The sequence below is a fragment of the Castor canadensis genome, chromosome 3, assembly GCF_047511655.1.
Source record: "Castor canadensis chromosome 3, mCasCan1.hap1v2, whole genome shotgun sequence".
In the NCBI taxonomy this organism is placed as follows: domain Eukaryota; kingdom Metazoa; phylum Chordata; class Mammalia; order Rodentia; family Castoridae; genus Castor; species Castor canadensis.
Window position 1 is genome coordinate 86,423,535 of NC_133388.1, and position 12,433 is coordinate 86,435,967.

Sequence of the window (12,433 nt, forward strand, 5' to 3'; positions counted from 1 at the left end):
CCTAGGCTACCTACTACCCTTCAGCCTTTTTTCCTTTTACCGCAATGGCTCGCAGACCCAGGGACCAGACGACAGAGCCCCCAGCCCCTCCTTCCCCTGGGCCCTGGCCCCCCCTTTCCTCTTTCTGACGAAGAGTCTGGACCGAAGGCTCTGCTGACGTGGGAAGGGGAGGAGAATCTGGAGGAAGGGGAGGGGAAAGCTGCGCAGAGATCGCAGAGACCGAGGAGGCGCCCGCCGCTGCAGAGCTGCAGAGCGGGGTCTCTTCGGGCTCTCAGTGTCCCAGCACCTGGCGCGCAGCTGGGCCAGAGAACCACACATTGTTTCATCGCAAGCCAGCAGGACCCCTGCAGCAGGCAAGCTGGCTCCCCGGGTGGCCACCGGGACCCCCGAGCCCAATGGCGGGGGCGGCAACAAAATCGACAACACCGTAGAGATCACCTCCAGCTCCAACGGAGTAAGTGCCCGCACCCCAGGGGGCTACACCATCCTCTCCCCGCACCCCCGCCCCCGCGAGCGCCGGGCATTTTCCTCCCGCGCAGCCCTGCCTGCCTGCCTTGCCCTTGCTCCCGCCCGCTCCCTCCCCTTGCTCTGCAGCTTTCTCCGCTTCATCCTTCTACGCCTCCCCCCCTCCCCCTCCCACAGCAGGTCGGGACCCTCGGAGATGCGGTGCCCACCGAGCAGATTCAGGGTGAGCGCGAGCGCCAGCGGGAGGGGGAGGGAGACGCGGGTGGCGACAGGCTGGGCAGCAGCCTGTCGCTGGCCGTGCCCCCTGGCCCCCTCAGCTTTGAGGCGCTGCTCGCCCAAGTGGGGGCGCTGGGCGGCGGCCAGCAGCTGCAGCTGGGCCTCTGCTGCCTGCCTGTGCTCTTCGTGGCACTGGGTATGGCCTCGGATCCCATCTTCACTCTGGCGCCCCCACTGCATTGCCACTACGGGGGCTTCCCCCCCAATGCCTCTGGCTGGGAGCAGCCCCCCAATGCCAGCGGCGTCAGCGTTGGCAGCACGGCGCTAGCAGCCAGCGCCGCCAGCCGCGTAGCCACCAGTACCGACCCCTCGTGCAGCGGCTTCGCCCCGCCAGACTTCAACCATTGCCTCAAGGACTGGGATTATAATGGCCTGCCGGTGCTCACCACCAACGCCATCGGCCAGGTGAGGCTGCCCCGAGGGCCGCGGGTCTGGGAGCGGGCTGAGCGTGGCGAGGGCGGGGCCTCACGCCCGCTGCACCCTTCTCACGTCCCCAGTGGGATCTGGTGTGTGACCTGGGCTGGCAGGTGATCCTGGAGCAGATCCTCTTCATCTTGGGCTTTGCCTCCGGCTACCTGTTCCTGGGTTACCCCGCAGACAGGTGAGGGCTGTCGTGGGGGCAGGGCTGGTAGAGAGGAGGGGGTGCTAAGGAAGCTAGCCCAGGCAACTGGCTTTTGCAAGAGGTCAAGAACCACTAGCTGGACTCTGCAGTCTTCTCTGGACCTGCCTCAACTTCACTCCCCATCAAGAAATACATCTTCCATTCCATTCAAAGGAATGACCTCACATCCATGGACTGTTAGCTCCATTCCCACTGATCAGTAGCCCCATATCTATTGTCAGTGGCCTCATTTCCAAGACAATGGTCCTTGAGTTCAAACCCCAGCACCACCAAAAAAATAAAACCCAAACAAACACAACAGCATCAACAAAGATAATGGTTCTGATCCCTAACCCAAAACCCTATCTTGCCAGATCAAAAGTCTTCTTTTCTTTACCCCCATCACCAAATCCACCTCCCTTACCATCTTTATGGATTAGCAGATTCATCCCCACTGGTTCATAGCCTGCCTGGACTGTTAGCTCCATCTCAAAGGCCTCATTCCTGAAGATCAACAGTCCCGTTGCCACTGGCCAGTAGTTCAACTTTACAAACAAATGACCCGGCCTCTGACCAGTGGCCCCTCTGCCAAGAATTGATAACTATCCTCAAAGAACAGTACCCTCAGCTGCAATCACCCATAGTCCTTCCACCAAATTATTCCACCCCTATGAATCATTGACCCCAAGAGCACCCCTCATAGATTGGTGGTCCCATCTTCATGAATCCCCAGGTCTTTAAAGTCCTCTTAGATCAAAATCCCCATTTCTACAAATCATTGACCTCCCCTCCAAAAAGCAGTAGCCCATCCCCACTAACCAATAACTTCCCATGTATAAAAATTCACAGCCTAGTGCTGGTGGCTCACACCTATAATCCTAGCTACTTAGGAGGCAGAGATCAGGAGGATTGCGGTTCAAAGCCAGCCTGGGCAAATAGTTCAGTAGACCCTATCCTGAAAATACCCAACACAAAACAGGGCTGGTGGAGTGGCTCAAGTGGTAGAGCACCTGCCTAGCATGAGCCCTGAGTTCAAACCCCATTTCCACCAAAAAGAAGAAAAGATTCCCATCCTCTGTTTCTGGACATCATTACCTCACCACTGACCAGGTGCTCCAAGTGCACTCACAATCCCATCCCTGTGATTACTCACTGGCAGTGGTCTACAGTCCCATCTAGATGGAGTTTAATAGCTCAGCTTCGGTGGATCAAAGGCATCCCCAACGTTCAGTAGTCTGGTTCCTTAAAATCACTAGGCATCCTCATTACCCTGTATTCAATGATCCTAAAACCACAGGTTGTGTAATGCATCCCCATGCATTGGTGGCCTCATGTCCACAGGCCAGTTTTTCCTATGGGGAAATAACCTCATTCCAAAAGATCAATAATTGAGCCTCCTAAAATGAGAAGCCTTAGCCATGTTAACCAGTAAGTCCATCATCATGAAAAATGGCCCCAACCCATTGTGTTAATAGCTGAGATCAGTGAACAGTCCCCCAAAACTTCATCTCCCATAGATCTATAATCTTATCCCCATAAATCAATGCCCCCCAAGGATCACTAGCCCTGTCCTCACTGATTTGTCAGTGACTATCATCACTTACCAATAGTCTCATCTCCCCTGGTCCCCATGGATTAATAGATTTGTCCCACTGACAAGTCATTGACTTGGACTAAGATCCTCACTCCATGAACCAATGGCTTCATCCCAATGGGTACCCAGGAGTTTACACCTATAATCCTAGCTACTTGGGAGGATGAGATCAGGAAGATCACTGTTTGAGGCCAGCCCAGGCAAATAGTTTGCGAGACCAAACCATCTCCAAAATAATCAGAGCAAAAAATAGACTGAAGGTGTGGCTAAAGCAGTAGAGCGCCTGCTTTGCAAGCACAAAGCCCTGAGTTCAAACCCCAGTCCCACAAAAAACAACAACAAAACCAGTGACTTCATCCCTGAAGACCATTTCTCCAAAGGTTAGTCCCATCCTCACTGATCAATAATCCCACCCACCATGGATTAATGGACCCATTCCCATGAGTCAATAATATCCTGGCCAATAGCCCATCCCGCTGACCACATTTTTGTTGTTTTTCTAAGGGGGGGTTTGAGAGGAGTTGGCAATACTGGGGTTTGAACTCAGGGCCTCATGCTTGCTAGGCAAGTACTCTACCACTTGAGCCACTCCACCAACCCTTTTTTGTGTTGGGTATTTTGGAGATAGGGTACTATTTGCCCAGGCTGGGCTTAAACCTTGATCCTCCTGATCTCTGCCTCCCAAGGATTACAGGCGTGAGCCACCAGTGCCTGGCCCCACTGCCCACTCTTATGTATTAGTAGACCCGTGGCCCAACTAAATGGAGCAATGGCTTCATCTCCCAAAATACTCAGTCCCCTAAGATGCGTAGCTCTACCTTCACTGACGAATACTGTCCCCATACACAGTGTATACAGATCAGGCACTCCATCTAATCCTGTGTATTAATGACCCCCATCTTCTCTGACTAGTCTGAGCAAGACAAACTCCATTCCCACTGACCAATGGCTCTGTCTCCAAGGATCCATGGTCCCCTATCCCCTAAGCAGTAGCCCATTTCCCTGATGGGTGGTCTCACATCCATGGCTAGATGCCCTAATCCCTTATCCATAGCCCTGTCCCCAAGAGTCATTGGCCCCCCTCCCATAGAACCATAGTCACACCCTAGAGCCCAGTAGCCAGACACCCCCTGCTCAGTCCCCATTCCTGCCCATCTTTCCTAGCTTCAGCCCAACTCTTGCTTCCAGACCCTCATCCTTACACTTCCAGGTTTGAAGTGGGCAGCTAGGCCTCCTCACCCAGCACCTCTATCCCCAGGGAGTCTAGGTGACCAGAAGCCCTCTCCACTTTCCAGGTTTGGCCGTCGTGGGATTGTGCTGCTGACCTTGGGGCTGGTGGGCCCCTGTGGAGTGGGAGGAGCTGCTGCAGGCTCCTCCACAGGCGTCATGGCCCTCCGATTCCTCCTGGGTTTTCTGCTTGCTGGTGTGGATCTGGGTGTCTACCTGATGCGTGAGTGGCTCCCTGCAGAGTTCCCTGCCTCAGGTCTCACCCTGGCCTTTCTGCATCTCCATCAATTCCCACTGCTTCTCCCCCAGGGTCCCTTCAGCAGTCTAGATTGCAATTGTCTTTCTGCCTAGGCCCTTAAGAATCCGGGGGTCCTCCTTCTCTCCATACCTGCCCCCCTCCCACCTTTAAAGTCTTGGCCTGGGCTTATTGCTGTCAGGGAATGCAAACTTATTTTAAAAATGAAATCCTGGGCTGGGGGCATGGCTCAAGTGGACCTAGCAATTGCCAGGCCCTGAGTTCAAACTCCAGTCTCCAAGAAAGAAAAAAAGAAGTCCTCTAAGAAAGAAAGAATTTCACACCTGTAATCCCACACTTAAGAGGCTGAGGCAGAAGGTTCTTAAGTTCAAGGCCAGCCTGAGCTGGGCTACATAGGGAGCCCCACTCTCAACAATTCCCACCCCATGGAAATCCTGATGAGCCATGTGACCTTGGACAAGGGTTGATGCAAAGGAGAAATAAGAGACCTAATGTGAAAGGGCCTATAAAGTGGGAATGCTGAGCACCCATAGGTGACTCTGACACGAGGAACCTCCTAGGTTTGAGCAGGAGAGGAGCGAGGAGTGAATATCTCACCCTCCTTGATGCTCAGAGGTTAGTCTATGGGAGGCGATGCTTGCGGCCTCTGCTCAGGGTCTGACCCAGCTCTCTGTCCTCCTCCCTCCTCTCTCCCTGTCTCTTCTCCTTTTTCCCTGGCCTCTCTGTCCTCCCTCCATCCCTGCTGTATCTCCAGGCCTGGAGCTGTGCGACCCAAGCCAGAGGCTTCGGGTGGCCCTGGCAGGGGAGTTGGTGGGGGTGGGAGGGCACTTCCTGTTCCTGGGCCTGGCCCTTGTCTCTAAGGACTGGCGATTTCTGCAGCGAATGATCACGGCTCCCTGCATCCTCTTCCTGTTTTACGGGTTAGTATCACCCTTCATCTGTGGCCAGGCCCTTCCCACCTCTACTCCAGCCCAGAGACCCCTACTCTTTTCCAACTGCCCCTGTTCCAGGCCTGCCCCAGTTCCTCAGTGATGGGAGTTTCCCCATCCCTAGAGGGGGGAGGCTTACTGTGTACCCCACTACCCTGCACCCTGCTCCCAGCTGGCCGGGTCTGTTTCTGGAGTCAGCACGATGGCTGATAGTGAAGCGGCAAATCGAGGAGGCTCAGTCTGTGCTGAGGATCCTGGCTGAGCGGAACAGGCCCCATGGGCAGATGCTGGGGGAGGAAGCCCAGGAGGCCCTGCAAGGTAGGAGGCGTTCCTACAGGTGATGCCTCTTGTGCACTCAATGATGCCCTCACATGTTTGTAGCTGTGTCGCTGCCTCCCAGGTCCCCATCGAGGATCCTGGGCTCTCAACTATTTCCTCTCACAGACAGCTCCTCTCTCTCTCTCTGTCTCTCTCTCTCTCTCTCTCTCTCTCAGACCTGGAGAATACCTGTCCTCTCCCTGCAACATCCACCTTTTCCTTCGCGTCCCTCCTCAACTACCGAAACATCTGGAAAAACCTGCTTATCCTGGGCTTCACCAAGTGAGCCTGGGTGTGAGCTGAGGGTCAGGCCAGTAGCTGGGTTGGGGCTGGCTGAGTGGCCTGGCTGGGTTGGGGCTGGCCTGGAGACATCTGCAGAGGCCGAGCAAGAATGTGGAAGGATGCAGATTGAGAGTCAGACTCTGTTCTTTGCTTCCCCAACCCTTCTCACAGCTTCATCGCCCATGCCATTCGCCACTGCTACCAGCCTGTAGGAGGAGGAGGGAGCCCATCAGACTTCTACGTGTGTTCTCTGCTGGCCAGCGGCACAGCAGCCCTGGCCTGTGTCTTCCTGGGGGTCACCGTGGACCGATTCGGCCGCCGAGGCATTCTGCTTCTCTCAATGACCCTCACTGGCATTGCATCCCTGGTGCTGCTTGGCCTGTGGAACTGTGAGCATTCTCCCCTCCCCACAGTGGGGCTCAACAAGGAACCCCAGTAGAGGTGCCTTAGACAGGGCCAGCCTCCATTTCTGGCACAAGCATCCCAAGACCCAGACCCTGGCCCGAGCTTCTGTTAGCCTCCACCTGGCCATGCAACTCTCTCTGGTCTCCCAATTAGTAAATGTGCAGCTCCCACCTAGCTAGAGCTAGGGGATTGAGAGCCAAGGGGATCACATGGGGGACTAGGCCAGGCATCCATTCATATCATCCCTCTTGGTCCCCCAGATCTGAACGAGGCTGCCATCACTACCTTCTCCGTCCTTGGGCTCTTCTCCTCCCAAGCTGGTGCCATCCTTAGCACCCTCCTTGCTGCCGAAGTCATCCCTACCACTGTCCGGTGAGAGCTGAGGTGCTGCCAGGGGCAGGACCAGGCCTTGAGGCCTGAGGCTGAGGACAGGATCTGATCAGAGGGATGATGGAGGAGCCTGCTGGAGCAGGGTTGGGGTGAGGCCCACAGCTGCAGGCTGAGTGTGTTCTCCATCTCTCGCAGGGGCCGTGGCCTAGGTCTGATCATGGCGCTGGGGGCGCTCGGGGGGCTGAGTGGTCCAGCCCAGCGCCTCCACATGGGCCATGGAGCCTTCCTGCAGCAGGTGGTGCTGGCGGTCTGTGTCCTCCTCTGTATCCTCAGCGTCATGCTTCTGCCAGAGACCAAGCGCAAGCTCCTGCCCGAGGTGCTCCGGGATGGGGAGCTGTGCCGCCGGCCCTCCCTGCTACGGCAGCCACCCCCTAGCCGCTGTGACCACGTCCCACTGCTTGCCACCCCCAACCCTGCCCTCTGAGCGGCCTCTGAGCACTGTGGTGGAAGGCTGGTCTATACAGATGGGTGGCATAGGGCCTAGGCAAGGAAATTGGGAAGACAAGGAGGAAGGCTCAGAGGCACCTCATGCCAGCCACTGAGGAGAGCTCAGAGGGCTGTCCCTCCCACTCCCACTCCCATCTCCTCCCTGCTGCTTTATGTTCACTTCCTCAGCAAGAGTCAGGGGCGGGGGAGAATGCCACACTGTAACCATTGGGTCTGGGCTCCATCCTGTGCCCAAAGACATCCTCCCAGACCTCATCTTTCTTGCTCTATCATTGTTTCAATAAAGACATTTTGAATAAATGAGCATATCATAGCCTGGACTTCCCTCCCTTCTGTTGTCCTGTCTCGGGGGAAGGCTTCTCTCAGTGGAACACAAACCAATAACAATCTCCTGTCACCCTCCCTTTGCTCTGCCCTCAAGTGTCAACTTACAGAAAACTGCCACCACTTACTGACTGCTTGCCCTGCTGCCAGGACTACTCTACGTGCTTTGTACACCTCATGTCATTCAATCCTTACAGCAATCGCAAGGTAGGTGTTGGGAGCAATTAGGATTTGTTGTTGCAAACAATAAACACTGACTTTAATGCACTTATTAGATGTGGGGCAGGTTAGCGGTGAGACTCACAGAATAGAAGAAACAGACCTAGTCAGAAAGGGTCAAAATCCGAGAGGCCTCCTAGCACCGTGAGTAGGAACAGGTAACATTCTTGTTTGGGGCTTCTGCGTGAACTCCACTGTGCTGGGCACTGGCGGCTCACACTTGTAATTCTAGTTACTCAGGAGGCAGAGATCAGGAGGATCGTGGTTTGAAGCCAGCCCAGGCAAATAGTTTGAGAGACCTTATCTCAAAAAAACCCATCGCAAAAAAGGGCTGGTGGAGTGGCTCAAATGGTAGTACTGCCACACACACACACACACACAAAAACTCCATTGGAAGTCAATCTTTGGGAAACTCCACTAACGATTACCAGTGAGCATGTAACTGGCTAGCTTGAATAAAACCCCCACACCCACCCCTATTTCTCCCAACTAGGAGAGGGCAAGCAAAACTGGGCAGTCAGAACTGGGAGTGAATGTTGTTTAAGAAAAAACAATGGATTCCCCACTACAGTATTATGCTTTTACAGATGAGGAGACTGAACTCAGGGAGAGTTGGTAATGTGCCCAAGGTTCCACATCTAATGAGTGACAGAGCTGAGATACGGTTAGCCCCGAGTACAGCTCTTCACTGTGCAGTCTCTGGCCACCTTCCCAACTCCTATCCTTCAGGCACTTCCATTGGCAGGGGAGAGTGGAGTCTCTTGGCACCCGTGGGAAGGGGCAGTAGGAGACTAGGACGTCTACCTCAGTGCCAGGGCCTACTTCTCAAATCAGCCTGGCTTGGCTTTACCACTTTGGGCAAATCTCTTAACCTCCAACTTCTGTCAAGGGTTGCCATGAGGATCAAACAAGATAATGTATTTTAAGTATCTCTTAAGCTACTCCACTAGATGGTGAACTCTTTGAGGGAAGGAACTGTGTGTCTTAGTTAACTTTGAAACACCACGGTCTGACACATGGTAGTGTTCAAAAAGTTGTTGAGAAATATTTGTTCATTCTTTTAGCTAGTGTTTCCTATAGCTCATATATATAGCAGTATCATCCCAGATACCTAGGGCATAGGCCATCCTTCCAGGAGCTTAATAATCCATCAAACACTGGGAATAGTAATGGGAAAGAGAGGCTGGCAGTTTGGAGCACCAAGAAACTACTGCCTTTGCTGTTGTTTTCTTTTTGGGGTTTTTTGTTTTTTGAGTTAGGGTCTCACTACATAGCCCAGGCTGGAAGATGCTGCTTCCTAAAGGAGGTGAGACTCAAGAGAGTCAAAAAGTCCTCAAGCATGGGCCTCATACAGTGTTTTTCAGTTTTTTGTTTGTTTGGTTTTGGCAGTACTGGGGTTTGAACTCAGGGCCTCACACTTGTTAGGCAGATGCTCTATCATTTGAGCCACTCCACCAGCCCTGCTTTGTGATGGGTATTTTCGAGATAGGGTCTTGTGAATTATTTGACCAGGACTGGTTTTGAACCACAATCCCAAGTAGCTAGGATTACAGGTGTGAGCCATCTGCACTCGGCTCTCATACAGTGTTCTTAACTCTAGGCCAAGGACACAGGCAAATTCCTGGACATAAGAAAAGGGAAGGTTTACCTGAAAGAGTGATCCTGGAGAGAAGGATTCCTAGGAAAATGGAAGTCTTGAAGCCAGTCCCTTCTAGAAAAGGGAGACCCATTACTTGTAGAGTCCTGCAGCACCAAGGTTCCTTTCTCTCTCCCCTCTGCCAGTTACATCTGGGATCCACACTCTATGAATTAAGCCATGCTGTTGGGCTCCCAATAATAATAATTGTGTAATCTTCACAGTCCCTGATATAGGTATCATTTTTATCCCTGCTTTACTATTGAGAACATGGAAGATTAAAGAAATTGTCATGAAGTGACAGAGCCAGGATTCTAACCCAGGCTTTCTGGCTGTTGTTTTACCCCCATTCCAGTTCCTTATAGTTACATACTAGTGGCACCATTCTGAAGGATAACGTCCATAGGGTTTCTTCTGACTTCTATGTTGACTTTTTAGCTTTGAGTAGTCAGTGACGAAACAAGAGATCATACTTTTACTATGTAAATCCAGAGAGATCCTGTGACAAGGAAAATGGTGAAGCATATGTACTTTTTTTTTCTTTTTGAGATAGGGTATCATGTAGCCCAGGCTGGTCTCTAACGCACGATCCTCCTGCGTTCACCTCCCAAATGTTGGCAGTACAGGCACACAGTAACATGCCTGGCCTGGCCAGCATTCATGCTTTTCTGAAGAGCCCACGTAAAACCAGAGTCTTTATGTGCTAATGACACTATCCAATGTTCTTTGAGGAATAAAATCAAAGATATATGTTTGTTTGTTTGTTTGTTTTCAGACTATGGTTTTTCAGACTCAGGGCCTACACCTTGAGCTATTCCACCAGCCCCTTTTTTGATGGGTTTTTCAAGATAGAGTCTTTCAAACTATTTGCCTGGGCTGGCCTCAAGCAGGAGCCTCATACAGTGGCTTTTTTTTTTTTTTTTTTTGGCAGTACTTGGGTTTGAACTCAGGAACTCACACTTGCGAGGTAAATGCTCTACACTTGAGCCACCACCAGCCCTGTTTTGTGTTGGGTATTTTTGAGATAGGGTCTTGTGAATTATTTGACCAGGACTAGTTTTGAACCACAATCCTCCTGATCTCTGCCTTCTGAGTAGCTAGGATTACAGGCATCAGCCTCCAGTGCCTTGCTCAAAGGGATATTTCAATGAACCTACTCTGCATAACCACTGAACAAAAGGTTCAGAGAAAGAAAGCAAAAGCTATCAGAAAGCTAGAGCAGCTCCCCTGTGGAAGGTAGGTGGAAAGTAAGCAAAATTCTTTTATTTCAACCGAAGAGGTAAAGGCAAAATAAATAGAAACATTCAAGCAGCATCAGTGGGGCTGGAGGCGTGGCTCAAGTGATACAGCACCTGCCTATCAAGCACAATGCCCAGAGTTCAAACCCCAGACCCCCTCTCCACCCCACCCCACCCCACCCCAAAAAAAGAAAGTCAATGAAGCACAGCAGGAGAAACCATCCTTCATCTGGAGGGAGAGGGGAAACTGGCATCTTCTCTGTGCTGTAAACTACCAACTTATGTGGCCTCACCGGAGCCTCACCAATAACATTCTAAAAAGTGATTATTTTTTAGACTTTTACAGATGGGGGATTGTGGCATGAGAGGTGAAAGACAGCCAGATTTTTTTTTTTTTTTGTGGTACTGGGGCTTGAACTCAGGGCCTACACCTTGAGACACTCCATTAGTCCTTTTTTGTGAAGGTTTTTTTCCAGATAGGGTATTTAAAACCATTTGCCTGGGCTAGCTTTGAACCTCTATTCTCCTGATCTCTGGCTCCCAAGCAAGTAGCCAAATCTTTAGAAGTGAGAGCCTATAATCTTCCTGCATGCCAGCTAGGAAATCTTTCTGAGCAAATATTTCTCCAAGAAAGTATTACTCTATAAACATTAAGCTCGTAAGATACCCCAGGAACTTCAACAAACTACTTTTCAGGCAAATAAGAGAAATGATTACTTTTCTTGAAGAGAGTGCTCGATTGAAACATGGATTTCAGAAATGCTTTAATTAGAAGCCGGGTGTGGTGGCTCAAGCCTGCAATTCTAACTACTCAGGAGGTAAGGATGGAGGCGAACAGTTCCTGAGACCCCATCTTAACCAATAAAAGGCTGGGTGTAAGTGATGAGCTTTTACATTCCAACTACTAAGGAAGTGAAAGTGGGATCACAGTCTAGGCCTGGTAAGGCAGAAAAGCGAGAGCCTATTCAAAAAATAAGGCAAGCAGAAAGGGCTGGGTGGCACTTGCCTGGCAAGTGCAACGTCCTGAGTTCAAACTCCAGAACTGCCAAAGAAAAAAATTTTAGTTAAACTCACAACGAAGAGACACAATGCACTATTGAGTGGAAGATTTAAAGGATATTCAGGGTACATTTCTAACCTTCACAAGTTATGTGATGAGTCTCTACTCCCATTTCCTGCATGGGGAGCAGGAAATGTTTCTCCTTATTTCACCATTTCTCCCCACATTTATCCTGTGATACTAAATTCATTTCCTAATAAATATCACTATCATTTTCACTATAAAAAATTATATGAAGTGACAAGAAGGACTTTCCCATACATGCCTTCTCAGGCAGCCTAGCCTGGTAACCATGCAACCAAAGTCTTACTAATTAGCTATTAACGTCTGGTGTGGCCTCACATATGCTAGGAACCATACACGTAGGGTAGGAGCACACAGTCCTCCTCTTGCCTTGCTCAGTCTGGGTGAAGACTGACACGAATAACTAAATACTATAAGGAAAGTGCAGAGAAGTGTAAACAGTGCTGTGGCAGCTCTGAGGAGAACAGATGTGCAGGCACTCAGGCTGCTGCAACAAACTATAGACTCAGTGGCTTACAAGCACCAGAAATTTCTCTCTCACAGTTCTGGGAAGTTCAAAATTAAGGTGTTGGCTAATTTGGTATCTCATAAGGACCCACTTACCGGTCCACAGACAGTACCTTCTAGCTGTGTCCTCACAACCCTCAGGGAACTCTTTTTTAAGGGCACTAATTCTCTTTATAAAGACAGAGCCTTCATGACTTACCCACCTCCCAAAGCCCCAATGTCCTAAGACCACAGC

The 12,433-nt window shown here is 51.2% G+C and overlaps 1 protein-coding gene across 1 annotated transcript; it reads left to right on the forward strand.

The window, feature by feature from the left end:
• Nucleotides 1-738: 738 nt before the first annotated feature.
• On the forward strand, nucleotides 739-7,503 carry Slc22a17 (solute carrier family 22 member 17). Its single transcript, XM_074068334.1, has 9 exons — nucleotides 739-1,146; nucleotides 1,239-1,342; nucleotides 4,232-4,386; nucleotides 5,174-5,339; nucleotides 5,521-5,666; nucleotides 5,843-5,948; nucleotides 6,120-6,337; nucleotides 6,614-6,725; nucleotides 6,879-7,503. Exons 1-9 carry the CDS (start codon nucleotides 880-882, stop codon nucleotides 7,165-7,167), a joined length of 1,563 nt encoding a protein of 520 aa, XP_073924435.1. The 5' UTR covers nucleotides 739-879; the 3' UTR covers nucleotides 7,168-7,503.
• The last annotated feature ends 4,930 nt before the right edge of the window (nucleotides 7,504-12,433 follow it).